General features: G+C 41.1%; 1 protein-coding gene across 1 annotated transcript in view; it reads right to left on the bottom strand.

Annotated features, from left to right (window-relative positions):
• Positions 1 to 6504: 6504 nt before the first annotated feature.
• Positions 6505 to 21112, bottom strand: part of LOC104277915 (E3 ubiquitin-protein ligase MYCBP2) — a gene marked incomplete at its 5' end in the record, with an annotated part of 53330 nt that continues 38722 nt past the window's right edge. The window contains 10 exons of the mRNA XM_009874718.1: positions 6505 to 7303; positions 8329 to 8494; positions 8673 to 8780; positions 11680 to 11889; positions 12918 to 13025; positions 14037 to 14225; positions 14991 to 15094; positions 16211 to 16343; positions 18858 to 18986; positions 20509 to 20610. Of these exons, the coding sequence (XP_009873020.1) occupies positions 7188 to 7303; positions 8329 to 8494; positions 8673 to 8780; positions 11680 to 11889; positions 12918 to 13025; positions 14037 to 14225; positions 14991 to 15094; positions 16211 to 16343; positions 18858 to 18986; positions 20509 to 20610 (1365 nt within the window). The remainder of the gene's footprint in view (positions 7304 to 8328; positions 8495 to 8672; positions 8781 to 11679; positions 11890 to 12917; positions 13026 to 14036; positions 14226 to 14990; positions 15095 to 16210; positions 16344 to 18857; positions 18987 to 20508; positions 20611 to 21112) is intronic.

Raw genomic sequence — 21112 nt, 5'->3', positions numbered from 1 at the left:
GGAAAACACGTGATGCTTGCAAGGCACGAGTAGCCCATTCTACTCAGTCTTCTCCAGGCTAAACAGCCCCAGATCACTCAGCCATTCCTCGTACAACACATGCTCCAAATCCTTTACTGGCCTGGTAGCCTGCCTCTGTACCCTCTCCAGCACCTCAGTGTTCCTCTTGTAGTGAGGGCGCCCAAACTGGACACAGTACTCGAGGTGTGGCCTCACCAAAGCTGGGTACAGCCGGGTACTCTAAAGTAAGGCCTTTGGAGCTTGCCAGATCGTAGGATTTGGCTGGTGGGAGATAGGTAGCTGTGCCCAGCCTCCATCAGGAGAGAAATAAAGATTTATGGGCACAGGCCACGTGACACCTGTCACGTGGAAGGTGTGTGGCCGTGGGAAGCGCATCCCAGAGCTAAGCGCTTGCCTGTTTCAGAGCCCTGTTAAGGACTTGCACTGAGACAATTTGCAAGGTAACAAAGAGTAGGTGATATATTAAAAAAGCAACAGATACAACAGATATGGGGTTGCCATTGATAAATCCACTCACTGCCATAGTGCTAATATATAGTAACAATGCTAGCAAAATACTGCCCAGGGTATTTCTCACCAAAAGGTGAGAGCGCAGGTCTTACCAAGCAGGCGTCCTTGTCTTGGGTGAAGGAGGAGCACAGCCCATTGACTGCCTCTGCTGTTTTTTTCCCTCCAGTGACATACTCCTTCTATATTTCTTATATCCTAACCTTATATATCTCCGCTCTCTGAGGTGATGTTCAGCAGTATTTGGGTCCTATAGTCATCGATAGCAGGATTTGGGTCCTATAGTCATCGATGTTCAGCATGTGCTTCTCTAGGCTCATTAGCATAGTCAGGGGTATCAACTTTTAATATGTATATTAGGGATAATGAAGCAAAAGGTTTCACTTCGTAGCCTTCAGAACTCTGTTTTGAAGCAATTTACCTGCCTTCAGGATGGTGCTGGCATCATTAATCTCAGTTTGTCCACATTCTTTCGGCAAAACAGGGCCATCCTGGCACCACAAGACTCCCTCTTTCAGCTGCTTCTCTGTGCAGGCCTTGCTGGTCTTCATCCCCTGCATCTGCACAACAGACAAGCGGACGCCTGCGTTCTGCACGTCTTAATTCCTCAGGTTAAAATATCACTGACACCATACCGGGAGCATGGGAAACCTGAAAGGCGCAGAGGTAGAGACCATAGTCTTATGAGTGACAGTATCTTGAGCTGGGATATTGTTGCTTAAATCCTGTTTGTACTGGGGCAGATGGGGACAGAGGTGGATGCAGATGCCGTGTATCATCTTACATTACGTGTAGGGCAGCAAAACTGATCGGCTAAGCCGCATTTACCCTCCACTTGGGATCCATCCCTGTTGCTGTTACTGCTCTTTGACAGAGCCCACTGATATGACCTGCCTGCAGGCAAATGCTTTTACAGGCTTGTTCACGTTGACAGTCAAGTTTCTAAGTCTCCATGTTTGGAATCAGCGTTAGGATGGCAAATTACTGTGAGAGTGGACTATACCCTCCTGTCCAACTGCCTGAAGCTCTAAGCATTCCGAGATGGCACAGCGCTACGAGACTTCAGTGCTTCGCCCCTGTCCACAGCGGGGTGTGCACTCCCTGCGTGGGTCTGGGTGTTTAACACCATCCTTCCTTCTTCTTGCACTGCTCAGATGGGCGCATGGCACAGGAGAGACTTAGGAATGTGGCTGGGGGCAGCAGGAAACCTTTCCAGGGCAGCCGACCGAGCAGAAAGGATAAACTGTGCAGAGGAGGACATACAGAAAGCCACGTCATGCTGTCTCAGGAAAGGAATATTACTGAATGATGAGAAGGGGAGATGTAAACACTAGCTGAGAGCTAATATGGGCTAAGGACACTGAAATCACCTGGCCCACCCCCAAGCAGGGAGCTTCTCCCATATCAAGCAGCGGTGCTCACTCACGCAAATAGCTACAGCACTAGGAGCCAAGCTCCAGACAAGAAGCTGCGGGGGGGATTTGTGCGAAAAGGGAGCAGTTTGGCTAACGAGCACAGCTCCTATTGACCCTCAGCAGTGCCGTGTGCTTTTCTGTGGCCTCTGGCAGAGCAGCAATGGGCTGAGAGTTGGGGGTTCAGGGGGTCCCTGCACTGCTGCCATCCCCGCCAGATGGGGCTCCAGCAGGCTGCTTTGCTCCTCTGCCACCTGTAGTTGTGGAAGTCCACGGGCACAGCCCTGTGTTGGTGGCTGTCCTGACATCAGAACAACCTGGAGCTGTAAATAGCTGGCCCATGGATGCTACATTTGTCATTCTGGTATTATCTACCAAGACAGAGCCTTGTTTGTTGCTCAGTTTGATTTACAGATAGATGATGCGCTCTAGGTAGAAGGAAAAGTGCGAGAGGTGACCAAGGGAAATGGCGCTTTGCGTGTATCAGCTGTTCCACCAGTACGCAGGGAGGATGGCACAAACGTCTATTCTAGTGGGGTGCAGAAAGGAGTGAGAGCACAGGAACAATGTCATGATGGTGACAGCAAATGGAGCGGCATGTCCCGCTCAGCAGGTAACCCAAAGCAGCGCCTCAGGTACTACAGCCCTTGTAGTTTGCCTTGGACTGAGGGACACGGGGCATCTGCGGCACAACTACTGCATTCCCAGTGCCTCAGGTACTGCTTCGGGTTTTGGTGGCTGAACCCCCTGTTAGGTACAACACAGGGAAAAACTGTTACATCCAGAACGACGGAATTTGAGCTAGCAGCAGACAGCCTGCATGAAACCTTATGGCAAGAGCACAGAGTACCATCTCAGGGACCTCCTCAGTCTAAACAGACTGTGGAGACTGAGAAAACTCACTGGCTAGCCGGCAGGGGCGATATCTCTGGGCAGTTATCAATGACTCATGCTGCCTTCTTTCATCCAACTGTCATGCTACCACTTGTAATCGCTTTGCCATTCTGTATTTGGTTGCACCTACGTAGGTGTACCTGGTGAAGAGCCTGGATGCTTGGCAGCACAAGTTCATTGCCACAAGACCTGAGCAGCAAGAGCCAGCCCTTGTAGTTTGCCTTGGGTTGAGGGACACGGGGCACCTGCGGCACAATTACTGCATTCCCAGTCACCCGCCAAGTCTGGGTTACAGAGGAGGCTGTGGCAAAAACCTACAAAGTCCAAGTTGTGTCCTGAATGACCAGGTGGTCCTAAAGCTCCTTAGCTACCCTCTGTTTAGGTGAAACAATGAACTAACTCAGTATGATGTGATGAACGATAACTGTTTCGTAAGGATCAAGATTATCAGGCCCTGATGGTGACTGGTTAATTGCCCGTGCCTTATTAACTTTTACTGTTCATTTTGTGCTCCCTGGGTGGCTACACTCGTAAAAGTTGAAGCTATTTGTAAACGTGATGTATGATCTGAGTGGGAGTACCGTGGCCTCGCCCTGGCCGGGAGCCGAGTTCAGTGTGAATTAACCGAGCAGGGTGAGCTGTGGGAAACGGGGCGGTTGCAAACCAGAAGCGAGCGTTTCCATTGCGTGGGCTGTGGATCAACAGCTGACACAAGAGCACGTGAGGCTGCTGGAAAGGCGTGCGGTGATCTAATTGCCGGCTGATCTGATTAGCCCCGTGCTGGCATCTGGCTGCAGTCAGCGGCAGAGACCAGCGTGGCAGGGGGGAGAGGTGGTGACGCGAACGCCTGATACAGCGTGGCAGCAGAGCGTCCGAGGTGCAACCGTTAAGCGTGGGAGCCGAGTTTTACCCAAGAGCCCAATGCTCACGCTCAGCTGGGCTATCTCCCCGGAGTCGTCATAAGGGACGATCGGTCGTGAGAGAGAAACATTTCCCCAATGCTGACCAGCCCTCGCTCAGTCTGCTTGATAAAACGGACAGAGCCACGTCGTGGCCTTTCCCCACTGTAATCTCAATTTCATAAAGTAATACTTTTAATATTAATCTAAAAAGAAAGAGAATGTTGGAAGATTAAGAAGTTGAATGAATTTGTAACTACGATGTTACACTCAGAAACTTCCTAAAAGGGACAGTGAATCAGACACCTCGCATTTGTGTGATCTCTAACCTTTTTTTCCCAGAATTTAAGACTCACAGGGACCCTTGTCAAGAACCTATGTATGAAGATATAAACCACTTCAAATTATGCACATTAATCTTCTGCTGTAGTTAATTTGTCTTTCTCCAATATCATTTTTGGGCCAGAGATTTCCTTCTGTATTTTCTCTGAGTGACTCTTCCTTAAGTCAGCTTACAATCAGAAAGATGACCTTTCTAAACCAAATGCCCTCTGAACCGAGTTTTCTATTAGAGACGTCTAATCCATAACCAGAACAAGCAAACGCTGAAACCCCCAGTATAAATGTGGCCACACCTTTTACATACTGGTTGATGTCTGCATTATGAACACTTAAGGTTCTTCTTTGCCTATTTTGTGGAGCACCTGAGTAGTATGATAGAGAGATCCTCAATAAATACACAAGCCCTGCTTTCTTCCGCCTTCCTTCTGTCCTTGGGTACACCTTGTTGTACTCTACACACTGCTTTAATACCACTGCCATAATCCAAAGCTCCTGCAGCACCTCCCAACTAACAGGCGCGTTAGTTCCGATAACCCTGCAGCACATTTCCTGCATGATGAGCAGAAGAGTCCCAAGAACATCATTCTTCATCTTTTACTCCACATCTCCAAGTGACTCGGGGTGTGTCTGGCAGGAATTCACAGGTTGTAGATACAGGAGGTAAACATCTACAGCATGGACATCATTTGGACAGGTGTGTCATACCCTTTACGCCAAACCCTTTAAGCTCAATGTAGGCAGAATCTTGACTCCTGAAGATGCTGAATAAGAACAGCACGTGAGCTTCCTCCTGACATTCAAATAGAGGGTTTAACGCAATTTGAAATTGTTGATTTTTTTGTGTGGAATGAAGGGCTTCATTACTGCAGGTACAGGACCAACCTTTCTCTTACCTACTTGCTATTCTTTATGCCTATTGCAAATTAAGTTTTATCTTGTATCTTTTCTCCTACTGCTATTCATCTGTACTAGTCTGATTTTATGTCCTTTTTAATATATAATCCCCGACTTGGCCAAGCTGACTGCTTCGTACAAGTTACATCCTTCACTTGCACTTGGATAGCTGCTGGCTGTGGTCTTGGTATAGTTGGTTTTTCTAAAGAAAACATCAACTCCTCTAAATAATTATTTTCTTTACATTTGATTCCCATAGGATCTTACCTAAGACTTCCGTCAATTTAATGAATATAATTTACATTTTACTCTCTCCCTTCCTTTCAGAATCATGGATGTTATCACTTCGTGGTTGTTTTCATCAAAACTGCCTCTGAGTCATCAAAAACCCTAGTAAAGCTGCTTTTAGTTGCTTTCTCTACTTGATGTAGCATATTTATTTCAAATATATTCCAAGAACTTATCAAGTAGCCTGCATCTCTCCATGTGTATGTTCCCAAATAGTTAAAACTCCTCACTGTCACAAGTTCAGTTGTTTGGATGACTCTTTGGTTGTACAACAATCCTCCCAATGTGCCGTATTTCTTTGAAAGCCCCACAAGTGACAGCCTTTGTCGGTATGCCTGCAACCTCTCCCACCTTTGGTTGTTACTGAGCACATGGTACCCTTTCTCACATGAATTCTTTCATTAAATATTTATTATACCAATAGATACGTTTGATTGGCTTAAACCTTCCAGCTTCTGTTCACTGATACTTCCTGCACTCGTATTCACATACCTGAGCGTGACCTCCAGTGACACTGCTACTGTGACTGAGAGAAATTGTACTTGAGGTGTTTTTCCCTAGATATTTTGTAGTGCAGACAGACAAACGTTACAGATGGTTGAACTGAGGTGAGATGGAGCCCGTGGTTGCAGTCTGATAAAGGTCCTCTGATGTACCTGGATGGCACCTACCAATATCTTAACTCTGAGGGCAGTTGCTTATGCCCACCAGTAAAGTGCATTTCATCAACTTCAAGGCAAAAATACTAGACAGACGTTGTTATAGAATTATCAAATATCTCGAGCTGAAAGGGACCGTAAGGATCACTGAAAATTGAAGAAACAAATCTTATAGGAAAAAGTCCTTACTTGAAGTTATATTTCCCTTATAGAGGAGTAGAGGACTTGGGCCTCTATTAAATGGGATTCCTGGCAAAAGAGTATTTGGCCTAAAGGTGGGGGTGATATATTACCAAGGTTTCTTAATAATGGACAAAAATAATTTTAAATGAAGTCTTCTGTTGTGTTTTAAAACACTCAGAAACTGAAACAAAACTACTGTATGTGTAGTATACAGCACATTTATCCAGCTTTTCTTTAAAAGAAGACTTGAGCAGCATTTTTCACGTCTTGAGTACTTTTGTAACTACCAGTTTAGCTAATCAAGTTTCCTACTTTTTAAAAGAACTTATGGAAGTAAGTCTAAGACACCAACCCCCCCCCCTTTAAAACTGTTTATGAAAAGAGAGGCTTACACATTCATTAGACTTTCACTGTATAAAAATGTACAGTGGCTTTATTGACATGTACATTCCATTATGTTTACAGCTGCAAGATATGAGGCACACTCAGTATTGCACTTCATTAAAATTTCAGGCTCAAACATAACCCAGAAGTTTAAATGAAACTGCTGTTGTAATTTAATAATTCTTATACAGGACAAACATTGATACCTTTATATACAGCGTGATACTTGTTACATTTATGCCTTCCTAACACAATTTTTTTTTTTATAACAGTCTAGGAAATAAACCAGAATATTCCTTTTTCCCATCCCCACTTGTGATGCGTTACAATTGTACAAGATTACAAAAAGTCAGTATACAATAATCAATATTTTTTTTCTTTCTCCTGAAAGCCAGCGTCATTCATAGTCCACAGACACACAGATCCTTTAATAGCAATTATTTATTTGTAAATGTCCAATGTTTCCTAGCCAATGACTGTAATGGCCACATGCAAACACCTCACAAGTTTTGATGTCTCAGTTCAAAAAAAAGTCAATATCTCACAGCAAGAATTATGTACATGGTATTTGGCATCCTTCTTGCACTGTAAATTGTTCCTTTTACCTGGGTTATGAAATGGTCCCATCCTCATCCCAGCTGGATTTTGTTTTCAGGACACTTAAGGGATGAGGGTTTTGCTCTGGTAAAAAAAAAAAAGCTAGTCTAAAAAGTGTGAGCATTTCTGCAAACCCCACAACCCAGAGCAAATTCTTCACCGGTGGGTGGATGGACAACATGAAGTGGACATTCTGTTCCTTCAAGTTGTTTACCTTTGGGACCTACAGTGAATTGAAGGGAGGGGGGGAAGAAAATAAAGAAAAAAAAGATTAATGCTGGCAGAAGATATAAACGCATTACATTTCATCAAAACCTTGCTAAGTGAAGACAACACATATATAATATGACTTTATAAGGCATCAAAAATGAAGGCTTAAGAAACAGCAGTTGGAAAGGTGCTTTCACAGTCAAATTCAAGCAAGAAGTCTAAAGGCTTAACAGGACAAGACAAAAAATGTCAGTTCAACAAGTTCATGACCTGCTAGCTCCTTAAAATAGTTATGTCAAACACTGAATTGGTATTTGAAGCAAAAATCCCAAATGATCAAACTGTTGTGTCATTTCAAATAAATCAAATTCAAAGTAAGCAAGGCAAAAAGCTTATAGGGAGAATGACTAAAGTTTCATTCCATTAATACTGCGGAAGAAGTTACCACAATCAAAAAGCAAAGTCAATAAATATGATCAGGAGCTACATTCTGCAATAAACAATAATTCTAAGGTTATACCAGAAACCATTATGTCTTTTGTTTCCTTCTTTCATAGAAATATCTTACTCAAAAAGATCTCACTTTTTTCAGTAGCAAAGCAAATTATATGATCTACTGAGATCAAACCAAGGGCATAGGAAGCTAAAAACTAAGGCACCGGGGCAATAGTTTGTACATGACAGGCACCTGAATACAGATACATCATTTAACAGTACCGTGGGAATTTTTTACAATTTAACACATCCTTACACATCTGGAGTCTAAATTGTTGCAGGCAAATTGAAATGTCTTCCTGTATCATAGTATCTAATGGATCAGTGTGGTGACCTTGCCTGTATTACTGCCAGAAAAACAAAAAAACCCACCAACCCAAAACATGCACTGAACAAACTTGTTCCAATATCATTCGAGATACTGAATTTTAGATTTGTATGACTGACGCTGTGGACCTCCTCAAAATTACATGTGAGATAAGGTAAACATACCCATTAGAACTAACTAAATTAGTTAGTAAATTTGCTTTGTGAAAATACTACCTGCAGGACAGTGTGGGAGTTCTTCTTTAGGGATGCTTGTCATTCTTTGGAAATCATCATGGCAAGCATTGCAAAAATGCGTTGTCCCAAAACAGAAAAAAACAGCAACTGAACAGCAGTAGCGGCATTTGTACTCTAAGAAATCCGTACCGTGTTTGGGACACATCTAAACAGAAAGAAAATAAAACACTGATAAATGAAGAAGCTGTAACAATCCAAACGACACATTTCCATGTTCTATAATGTATATTAGTGTTATATAATACATGTAAATACAAAAGTACAGCTTGGGTACTCAGAGCTTCAGAATGAAATAAATGCAGAAATGTAAGTTCTTTGCTTACCTGAGCCCTTGAAACATCAGAGCATGCACCACAAATAAGCTCTCTTGGATCATAGTCATCTCCTTGTCCAGCCTCAGCATCACAACGAGCTTCGCCACCAAAATACGCCTTGATTTTATATAGAAATGATTGGATGTTAAACCAGAGACAACTCTTGTTTTAACAGAATCAATTTGTAAGGGGAAAACAATTACTACTGGCCATTAGAGTAGTCACCACTATTCCGGTGTGTCTCGACTCTGACTCTAGAAACCTGTTTCTGAGCACCAGACAATGCCTCTCAAGCTAAACAAGGCCCAAAACGGTGCAGTGTACGTCAGTCTGTGCATGTGACTGTAAGGCTTTTGAAACAGTATGTGGATTCTCTATGAACTGTAGGTAAGAAGCACAGAATGGCTTGAGTTGGAAAGGACCTTAAAGATCATCTAGTTCCCCACCACGGGCAGGGACACCTCCCACTAGACCAGGTTGCTCAAAGCCCCATCCAGCCTGGCCTTGGACACTTCCAGGGACGGGGCCTCCACAGCTTCTCTGGGCAACTTGTTCCAGCCTTCATAGTAAAGAACTTCTTCCTATTGCCTAACCTAAACCTACTCTGTTCTAGTTTAAAACCATTGCCCCTTGTCCTACCACCATGTGCACCTGTAAGCAGTCCCTCCTCAGCTTTCCTGTAGCCCCTTCAGGTACTGGCAGGCCGCTATAAGGTGTCCCCAGAGCCTTCTCTTCTCCAGGCTGAACAGCCTGTCCTTGTAGGAGAAGTGCTCCAGCCCCTTCATCATCATCTTTGTTGCCCTCCTCTAGACTTGCTCCAACAGGTCCATGTTCTTGTGTTGAAGGCTTCAGAGCTGGACACAAGACAGACTAGACTGAGGCTGAAGGCAGCAGAGAAGCATTCTCCTGGGAGGAATTCCTACTAGCCAAAAGGAACATCAGTTTTTAAGCTCATGTGGGATCCCTTAGAATTTTGTGATTTTTCTATAAATTAATTCTTACTTCTACCAGGACACACTGGGCACAAAAATGCACCAAGTAAGACTTCCAACTCTGATGAATTTCTTCCCATATTAAAAAGTTTTCACATGGAGTGGTGAGATGAGGCAATGTGTAACTTCGTTTTTTCATGACCATCTTATTAACTAACTAGATAACATGCAAAATTCTTGCTCTCAGCAGTATTCACCTTTTTGCAGCAATTGTAGAAGGACAGGAAAAGTGCTGTCAAGACAACCATGAGGAAGGAAGAATTTCTTTACTGAGAGGGTTGTCAGCCATTGGAACAGCCTGACCGGGGAGGTGGTTGAGTCACCGTCCCTGGTTGTGTTTAAGAGAAGGGTAGATGTTGCCTTGAAGGACGTGATTTAGTGGTATTGATAGGGTTAGGACAAAGATTAGACTTGATCTTGAAGGTCTCTTCCAGCCAAAACTGTTCTATGATTCTATAAGGAAAAATTTCAGAATCCCGTCTTCCCCCAGATTCTGTGGACTAAAAAGAAAAGGGAGAGCCCTATGGAACGTGTGTCAGGGAATTATGTAGCTGTGTGGGGCAAACAGGTGCTGAAGGAGGGAAAGAAGCTGGAAATTAGCTAATTAATGTTGCTGGTCAGGCATATGAACACAGAATGAAACGGAATAATGAGATACAAGGGAAGGAAAAAGAGGGCAATAAGAAAAACACTGAAATACCGAGTATTAAATACTGGAAAGAGAGTAATAAAACCAGGGACAGGACTAAAAACTGGAGAAGGCAAGAAGAAAAAAGATTTGTTTTTGTAAGGGAGACAAAAAAGGCAGTAGTCAAGTTGCTAAAGCATAAGGAGTGAAAGCTGATTAATTGTGGGAGGCAGGAACAAAAGTGAACCGAGTAACCTCTAGGAATGAGCTAGAGAGATTCATTACAGCTTTTCTCTAGCATATGGAGGTTAATCTGTCCTCCTTTCATCTCCAAATTGTGCACTTCTTTTGAACAAACAAAAATAAATAAATATTCGGGTTTCCCTTTAAAATTTTATCGTGGAATTGCCTTATCCCATTCATTCCTAAGGAAAAAAGGAAAAGATGTGACCAAGATGGGCATTAAAATCAGCTTCAGATGAAAGAAGTGACAGGAGTGGGTTCAGCGATTATCCAAAATTACTCTAATCGTATTCTCTAGCCACTGATAAAGAAAGTTTCCCTCTTTCTGCTTGTGGGGAAACTGGGGGCTGTTTGTGTATGATCTTTGTCTTTTGGGTAAATTTCCTATTCTCTGCCTGAAGAAAACTGTATATATATGACCCAGAGTCCATCAGGCTACACCACACGTTTCCTCTTTCTACTCCTTCTTCATTCTTCTAATGTTTTCATCCATCATCTCCTTAGCAGCTGCACTTAATACTCTTGAGATGCCACGAGCTGAACTTGGGTACCATCTGTTAAGGATGGCAGAGCTTGCTCATCCCCATTCCGAAAAACTGCCCTATCATGAATTAAAATTAGAGAAGACTCTTCCCATCTTTCGAAACTGAGAAAAAAAGCCCACAACCATGTGTTGGCATGCAGCAGCGGTCATTTTGCTGCCCCAAATCACCATTTACTGCTGTTCCGATCAATCCCAACTTGGGTTAAAGTAATATTTAGGTGGAATCTTCCTGATGTGAAGAGTTCCTCATTGAGTCAGAATGAAACCTATGATTATAGTATTTTAACGTTCACATAAAGTATGAGTTGGAAGTGGGACAAAGGGACAGTTGGCATTTTAACAACCCAGTATCCTCTGCACGTTCTTCTAAGAAGGCTAGTGCCTCAATATGCTTCTGCTTTCTGAATTGCTCTGTATATGCATTTGAACATAAGACATTACGTATATCTAACTCGCTCAGCGCTTTCGGAATGACAATTCACCGACGTAATTTCTTCTCCTGCTTTCCTACTCCATCCGCGATACACTAAATGTATGTTCCATTTTTTAATCAATCGCTTTTGAAACTGCAACATACATCAGATTTGAGAAAAGTAACAGTCATCGTACCTTCTTGCACTTGTAGCAAACATAATAAGCGTATCTGTTCATGGCATAGCCAGCTGGGTCATTATAAAATCGAACACCTGGTGTTGTGATGGCCTCGCTCTTGTGCAGCCCTTCATACTCCAATCTCATTAACGCTTTCCTCCTTACATCTTCATAGAGTTCTTTGATTGGATCAAGCAAATCCTTTAATACTGTATGATTGATTTTGTTCTGAAATAAAAAAAAAGGATTAAAATATCTTGCGCCTTTATTGCAACAGCTGTGATGATTTGTATTATGGTCAAACGCAAGAAGCGTAAGGGATATCATAAAAACCTAAGAGCTCAGGCAATGGAGATTTCCAAAAAATGGCTGATACAGTACATACTTTAGTTGGTGCAAAAAACAGTAATCAGGAATGTTTTTCATATGGCCTTTTGTTGTATGAAATCATCAGCCCTTAAACCAGACTGTAACTACCACAGAGGGATGGTAAAGGGTACATGGAATACTCACCACAGCACAGGAATATTCCAGTTGTATGGGGTTTTTTTATTAATTTTGGTCCTTTTTGACTTATTGCTCAGCAATTAAGAATGCTGACAGTCCTCTGTGTCAGGTCTTTATCATTTAATAGTCACAAGCTATTGCCATAGATTTACCAAAATACAGCACAAAGGAAGAAACCCAGCATGCACAAACGGCTGACCATTCACAGATTTCACACTCCTAGGGTGTTAAGGTGCTCTCCTTCCCAGCAGCTATCACACACTTCTGCTTAGAGCAGTTACAATTTTGTAGAGTGAGAAAGGAATTTTTAGTAATTTAAGCAGAACTAAGAACATATATTGTTCAGCTCTATCTTCACACTGAAAAACATGGCAGCTTTAGAAGGGGTTAGTAAGATAGAGAAGCCAAGTTTTCTGCTTCAAATAACGTGCATTAGTATTACTTCTTCCCCCTCACCGACCCCAAATCTTGGGAATTTACAGGCTGGTGTTGCTGAAACTAAACCATTGTTAAGATAACATCTGCATCACGCTTTCATTTCAGGAGGACCCTTACTTCAGGGAACAGTAAGAGAAGGTAAAAGATGCTTCAGTCACACCCTTTCTTTAGTGACAGAGGAAATTGAGGAAACGAGTGACATGTAACTCATTTATATCGTAACAAGAAACATGTAATTTATTAAAAAGGAAAACCAAAGACAGTATTAGGTAACATATTTAACCTAGACAATAAATGCACAGGTCATTTACCTTGCAAATAGGGCAGGACATAAACCCAAAAGTTATCCTTGGCCCAAGCCATCTGTTCTCTAGTACGCGCTGACAGCATTGCAAGTGGAAAACATGGCTGCAGTCCAGCTTTGGAAAAGAATACACATAAGTGAACACTGAAGTTACATTAACAACTAAACAAGAAGTTGTTACTTGCTTTTAAGTGGTGATTTACTTTAAATCTTAGAACATCCCTATTCTCTTCTTTAAAAAGAGGAAGAATATAAAATGGTCATTAAAATCATAACTTTTCCACTCCAAAACCCACCAGTCGATATATGAAGTATATCCATTAGTTACCTCAGTTGTTTTTCTCATTTATAAAATACCATTTATCTTAAATAAACACAGAAAACTAAATTGATACAGTCTGTTTTCTTGAAAAAGCATTAATGCTACCCAGAAGAAAGCTTTTTAACTAACTTACATATTCTTAGGGTGTCTGTTTTGGTTTTAGGAGTATAATTTCATAGAATCAGAGGATGTGTTGGGCTGGAAGGGACCTTTAAAAGCCATCTAGTCCAACCCCCCTGCAGTGAGCAGGGACATCAGTAATTAGATCTGGTTGCTCAGAGTCCCATCAAGCCTGACCTTGAATGCCTCCAGGGATGGTGTTTCTACCACCTCCCTGGGCAACCTGTGCCAGTGCTTCATCACCTTCCCTGTAAAGAACTTCTTAATGCCTAATCTAAATCTACTCTGCTCTAGTTTAAAACCATTGCCCCTTGTCCTACCACCACATGCCCTTGTAAGCAGTCCCTCCCCAGCTTTTCTGTAGGTCCCTCTCAGGTACTGGAAAGCCACTGTAAGGTATCCCTGGAGCCTTCTCTTTTCCAGGCTGAACGACCCCAACTCTCCCAGTCTGTCTTTCATAGGAGAGGTGTTTCAGTCTCATGATCATTTTTGTGTCCCTCCTCTGGACCTGCTCCACAGGTCCATGTCTTGTGTTGGGGACTCCGGAGCTGGACACCATATTCCAAGTGAGGTCTCACCAGAGCAGAGTAGAGGGGCAGAATCACCTCTTGATTTTAAATTCTTCTACACTTAACATTACAACCATAATATTAATCTCTTGAAAAGGGGGAAAAGAAGATAAACCTGGATAGCTGGTGCTGCTGAAAGTGCTTCGGTAAAGCAGATCATGCACATGTCATCAGCATCTTGTTTAAGAGTCGTTGCGTTCTTATCGCAGCCATGCAAGCACGGCAAACAGTGCTCTTCGTTCTTAACGCCTCCACATGGGTGACCACAGGGGTGTGTCTTGCTGCAGGCAATTTTAGCATACTCCTGTTAAAAGTAAATAATTAATCATTTTTTTTCCCCTCCACTGAACAGCTTGATACAGCATCACTTTTTGAAGGATTGCTTGTTTGTGCAATAAACTAAGACAAAAGAATCATGATTCTTGTTGCCTACTGCTATAGCAGGTACTTGGGAAAAACTGCACGTTTTGTGTACTTGAACTAAAAATGATACCTTTGTTTACTTATGTTACTTCTGAATAGCAATGGTACAACAAAGCCATAATCTTTACATTTTAACTTCCAGTTTTAATGTAAAGAGAAATATTCTTTAATCCTCCCTTGGGTATTTTTTACATTAACTGCCTCCTGCTTAAACTTTGCCTGTCCAGTATTAACAGCCTTCGAGACACCTGCAAATTTATGTCCTTCAAGAAAGGTATGAAGTAATCCACTCTTAAGAACACATTACAAGCTGATCATTAACCAGCACAAAGCTCTTGCATGCCAAAATGGTATTTTACCAACCTCTAACTCCTATCCCTGGTAAGTAAGCAAACTTAAAAATAATGAAACTACCCAGTATTCTGGCTGACTATCAGATTTGTAGCCTGTAATTAAATTAAACAGCTACAAACTTGGAAGTACTTGAATTACAATAAAATATTCAATACTCTAACCTTTTCACATGACAGGTCTGATTTAATATGGACCATAGGGATGAACAAGATTTACTCAGAATAAGGAATCAATTTGATCCTGCAGTCTCTTCCACTTACACAATTAATGACTGATATTTGTTAGCACACACCTGGCAATCTGTATCAGAACAAACGCTTCCCACTGCTGATAATTCTGTTCCACTCCTACATCCACAGAAACGACACGCTTCCGAACTGCTGGTGGTTGGTTTGCCTAGGGCCACAAAAGAAAACAAAATTGAAAATTGCTGTAATGAAACATAAGGGACTGATATTCTAACAATGGACATCTAAACAACCACCACGGAAAGCCATCAGAAAAAATAGCAATTCTTCAGCAGTTAAACTATTTTATTTCTATTAACAAACAATTAAAAGTATTGCCCTAAAGAAGGTGAAAATCACAGAATCATTCAGGTTGGAAAAGCCCCTTGGGATCATCAAGTCCAACCATTGACCCTGCACTACAAGGTCACCCCTAAACCATATCCCCCAACACCACATCTAAACGTCCTTTAAACACATCCAGGAATGGCGACTCAACCCTGGGCAGCCCATTCCAATGTCTGACCACTCTTTCTGTGAAAAATTTTTTCCTAATGCCCAGTCTAAACCTACCCTGTTGCAGTCTGAAGCCATTCCCTCTTGTTCTGTCGCTAATTACCCGTGAGAAAAGACCAGCACCGACCTCTCTACAACATCCTTTCAGGTAGTTGCAGAGAGAGATGAGGTCTCCCCTCAGCCTCCTCTTCTTCAAACTAAACAGACCCAGCTCCTTCAATCGTTCTTCATAAGGTCTATTCTCCAGTCCCTTCACCAGCTTCGTTGCCCTCCTCTGCACTAACTCCAGTACCTCGATATCCCTCTTGCATTGAGGTGCCCCAAACTGGACACAATAATCAAGGTGTGGTCTCACCAGTGGCGAGTACAGGGAGACAATCACCCCCCTAACTCCTGTTGGTCACACTATTTCTAATACAAGCCAGGGTGCCATTGCCTTCTTGGCCACCTGGGCACACTGCTGGCTCATGTTCGGTCACGTGTCCATTAGAATCCCCAGGTCTCTTTCTGCCAGACAGCTTTCCAACCCTGTAGCTTGGAAGTTTCCCCAAATTTCCCCAAGCCTGTAGCGTTGCAGGGGGTTGTTGTGGCCCAAATGCAGGACCTGGCACTTGGCCTTGTTGAACTTCACACCATTAGCACTGGACCATCGATCCAATCTATCCAAGACCCTCTGCAGGGCAACTGTTTTACTCTTTTTTGGACAAATGCTCATGTAGAAGGTGAAAATTACCAGAACAAAGAGCAAGTAATAACAGTTGTGTTTTACCTGTCTGTTCCCTAAACTCCACCATAGCCTTCATAGTTTTAGAATCTGCTAAGGCCATCAGCCAGAAAAGTTTGGTCCTTCCACAGCCCTCGTGGAGATCAACTTTGATAGCTTCTTCTTCTTCTTTAAATACCTGTCAGGTTAACCAAACAGAGAATAAATAGCATCTCTGTTATTTTTGTTACTGTCTCTTTGGATTTGCATCAGACATTTTACAGATTTTGCATAGTTTTGTCTACTGCAAGGTATTTTTGTTTTATGCATTCCATAATCTGTATAAATTGCAGGATAGATAGATAAAGGCTTTGTGCTTTTAAAAAGTGAAAACATAAAATCAACACTTGGGCTAACACGGCTCAGAAGCAATAGTGCAGTAATGCTATGAAGAGAGCCACACGTTTTTTCTAATTAAAAAAAAATGGAGCTTGGACTTCATAATTAATATTCAACACATCCAGTAGGCCACAATATATTAAAGCACAAGATAACATTAGACATATTTTCACATAACCATGCTCACATCATCAAAGCAACATTGATAACTACGTCTTAATAACAGGTATTATGCAAAAACAATTATATAAGTGTGTAATATTAATATTTTGACATAAATACACAGTGGATACTTTTGACTAAAATGAGGAAATGTAAAACTTTTGCAAAAAACCAAAAAACTGCATGAGATCCTTAGTGGACTTCATATATAGTCTCTTCTTTTTCTCCTTCCCTAAGTTTTGAGGGCAGTTCTTGCTTTCATTCATTTCACCTGCAATGCAATAAAAATTAGCATTTTCCTGGGTATGGATGCACACAGTCAACTTAAGCTTTGTTTTATTTCTTATTAGAATCAGGAAACAAGAACCCTAATCGCTTCACAAAAGATTCGCATAAGCTGGTTGTAGTGACTTACAGGCTGTCCTTTCCTGGAGGGGGAGAAAAATGCATTAAGGAGGTGTGTATGCATGAGAGAAGTTGGACAGAACTCAGGAAGCTAACAGAAAACAGAGAGACAGGGAACATGACAGAACTTAAAACTTAAATTGAAGGGATTAATGTGAGAGATGTAAAGGTAAAGTTAGTGAATAAAGAGTAAAAGTTTAAACATGCTTTCAGAAGTAAATAGGAAAATCTGGTGAGTAGCTATTTTGGACAGATTAAAGGAGAGATGTAAGGACTTCTATGAGATAAGAACTTACTTTTTATCAACTGTAATCTGAAAAGGCTATATAGGAGAAATCAGAAAAATAAATGAGACTAGACTGTGCTATGCTGTGACAGAAAAATAGGTATACAAAATCATCATTTTAGGATGATAAAACAGGAAAATTTCAAAGGGGATTCCAAAGAGTCTGGCTAAGAAATAGAACAGATCCACATGGAACTTCCAGGCTGAGTCTGAGCTGCAAATGCTGAGGCACCAAGAAGGAGATTTGCAGAGAGAAACTCCGTGCCAGCGATCTGAAGTTTACACCACGTGCGCTCTAGACTAGATGACCCCTTGCACTGAAGGACCGTTAGCAGGCTCTCCCTGCCTCCACCTTTTTTTCATTGCTTTAGTTTCACCTGCAAGGAATCCAGTTCGTGCACTCTGAGGCTGCTCTACAACACAAATCAAAGCACAGTAAGGAGATAAGGAGACCTGCTTCAAAAGCCCGTTCCTGATCCTAAGTGCAAAGCAAATGAAGGTACAGTCTAGGAGAGGGAGGAGAGTAATAATTTCCATTGAATTAACTTTATTAATCAGGTTTATTATTTTAGCCTTTATACAAATATAAGTAGTCAAAGGGAAAGGGGAAAATAAAGGATCACAAAAAACGATAGAAAAAATAGTGTCAAGAAAGAAGAAATGTTGAGTAGTTCCAGAAGTAAAGGCATCTTCAATATTAATTTCAATGAAAAAAAGGAATATTGCAAGGAGAATGTAGTTTCAAGTTTAGAGATGAAGAGAATCAAAGAATAACAGAAAAGAACACTAATTAGCAGGGTATGCAGCAATTTGTAAAAATTCATCTAAGTCAAAGAGGAAAGACGTTTTAGTCCTAAAAACAAAATGAAAATAAGTCAGGAAAAATTTTCAAGCTTATGGATATGACAACGTATTTATCTGTGAAAAGTCAGTGAGACCTGGAGAAATACTGAAAAATAAGAGAAGACTGACATAAGGAAACCAGTAGGAGAATTTGTTTTCAAGTGGCCTTCCTGGATATTAATAAAACATATATACATTAAAAATAAAGTGGCTGACAAGCACTGACTCTTACGATAGACATAGTTAAGGAGGCACAATTTAACAGAAATAAAGAACCAATATATACTTAAGAAAGTCTATGCAGTTCCTAGATTCTCCTAAAAAATGTTCCTAAACATTGTTAGAGCAAGTGAGAAAAAAGGTGATGTAGCATTAAGAGTTAGAATTAGGGACTGCTACACGATTTTCTAATCTTCTTCAAAAGATAAAGGACAGGAGAATTTAACTAAAAACAAATAAAAAGAATTAAATGGAAAAAATGTATCTAGCCCATCTCAAACAGAAAAGAAAACACCATTTTCAGATTTGACACTTGCTACTGCCTTTTGCTAATATATTTATCGGGGAAAGGCACACAATATGTGCAGTGCCTACAGGATGATGTCACGTATACTCTACCTGTCTCTGGTGAGTTTTTGTTCGCCGATGGAGATGAAGGAATCGGTCACAATCTGTACACAAATTCCCACAGATGTTACATAAAATGATCGCGGCAGTTTCACCATCATCGTGGTTATCACACATGGGCTGAAAAAAAGAATTCTCTTTATTAAATCATTTCCTTTCAAGATCTGTTTTTAATTTCCCTCCCCAAATTAATAAAGGGAGATAAAGAGCTTTAGACTATTAATTGTATCTGTAGAATAATCAGTATCCTAACAGTTATTCCTGGACACAAAAAGCCCAAATTTACTACAACAGTTTTTCTGGTATTTTCCACCTCCTATTTTGTGTGATGCAGCACAAATGCAGTTCTCAACAGTATTGTTGAGACATTGTTTTCAACTAGCCTGAGAAAAGATTTACATAGTAACAATGGGTTATGGGCACGTTAACAGAAAAGTTCAGAGATTTGAGTATTCAGGTCAGTGAACATGCACAATATTTACCCTTCGTTACTTTGCTACGGTATATTCACTCCGTTCAAACATCTAATCAAAGCTGTGGGTCATCTATAACTTGGAGAATATAGTTGAAGTAACAAAGCTTCAAAATCAATCATAAAATTAAACTGCTCTTCAAATTCAACACAGCTCTGTTTTGCAGTTCAAAATATCTGTACAGATAGAATGCAACGACTGACTTAGATGATGCAGGTGCCTGAGACCAAGTTTCTATCATACTCCCAGAAGATGTGGTTTCCATGCTATTGCTCAGGCAGTTTAGAACAGAATTCTTTCAACAGCAGTCCTGGCAGGAGCGGAGGTGGAAGACACAGTTCACCTCAAAATTTTAATATCCTAGTATAAAACAGGACTGGGGAATTTCCAGGTGGGTTCAAGCAGCTTGTATCCCTGCTTGGCTACTCTTCTTCCAAAGCTATATAGAAGTCCACTGGTTTTCTTAATCACCTCAGACACCTTTTGTACCTGCTTCCTTCTCTCAGCAGTTTTATCCCTTCCTCTGCTGCCGCAGCTCTGATTCTCTTGTATTCTCTTTCTGACTACATGAACTGAAAGCTTCTGTGCTCTAAGCATCCCCAGTTGCTAGCAGGAAGGCACAATATTCCATTGCCTCCCACAGAGATCCACCTAACCAACTTATAAAGAGAGTAGCTTCATTATTTTGCTTTTTTCAGATTCGTATTCAAGAAAAAAAAAATCATAAGCATTTTGTGATATTGAAAAATATAGAACCTCCATTAATCCATCGTATTCCATATTAAATTTGTAAATCCTCTGGGTAACCGGTAGCTTTACTAAATTTAGTTAGAAAGAGTTTCTTTCTCCTTGGGGTAATCACTCTCTGCTAAGATGGAGAAGAGGAAGCTACATTATGGAGAAGTTATTGAGGAACACAAAACAATTAATTTTATTATGCAACAGAGATTCAGATAGAAAGGAACAAAGCTCTGATAAAGGCTGTCCTATTCAGCAAGTCAAACTACTCTCTAAAATCCACCCTACAGGTTAGGAAGTCCTTGCTCCATCCTGAATATGTCTGAAGCTGGCATTTTTGTTTTCTGAGGTCTACCTTTCCTTACCATTTTTCTAAATTCTCTTTCTACTGAATAAATCAAAATAAACATATGAAGATTTTTCAGTCTCACCATCTGCTTCTGTTGTCCGTCCTTTCCCATCCATCTTCCTGAGGATAGTCTATCAACATGATCCTGATCAAGTACACAGAGGGATGCTAAGGCCAGCCATAGCTATAGAAAGGCAAAGTAGAATTAAATGTTTTAGAATTACATGTAATCATTGTGCTTGAGAAGCCAAAATCTATATTCCCTAAGATTGTAGGGAAGTCTTACAAGTGTGCTTTTCATGGTATTTCAAGCAATCTATTAAGGTTAAGTTACTCACAGCTTCTACAAAAGATTCACGGAAGAAGTAAAGACAAAAAAAAAGCCCAAACACTCCCAGTAAATAATAAAGGGCTCAGCAAATAATTTTTCACTTTGAAACTAAAACACAGGTGAAGCTCAGCTTAATTGTCCTAGAGAATGTTTGTAACTGTTTCCATACAAGCTTTGCGATGTGGCAGCTGATGACCTAGAAGTCAAACTACTTAAAATAATCATGCAGAGAGCTGGAAAAAGACAGCTGACGTATATTGTGCAATTTTCCACGCAGATGATCTCATAAATTTAGTAAAAGGCAAGTGCCACAAACCTAAATGAGAATTATTTCAAGAATAAAATCCCAAATGTA

Source organism: Apaloderma vittatum, unplaced genomic scaffold (assembly GCF_000703405.1).
Source record: "Apaloderma vittatum isolate BGI_N311 unplaced genomic scaffold, ASM70340v1 scaffold9708, whole genome shotgun sequence".
Classification (NCBI taxonomy): Eukaryota; Metazoa; Chordata; class Aves; order Trogoniformes; family Trogonidae; genus Apaloderma; species Apaloderma vittatum.
This window is presented reverse-complemented; position numbering and strand designations above follow the sequence as displayed.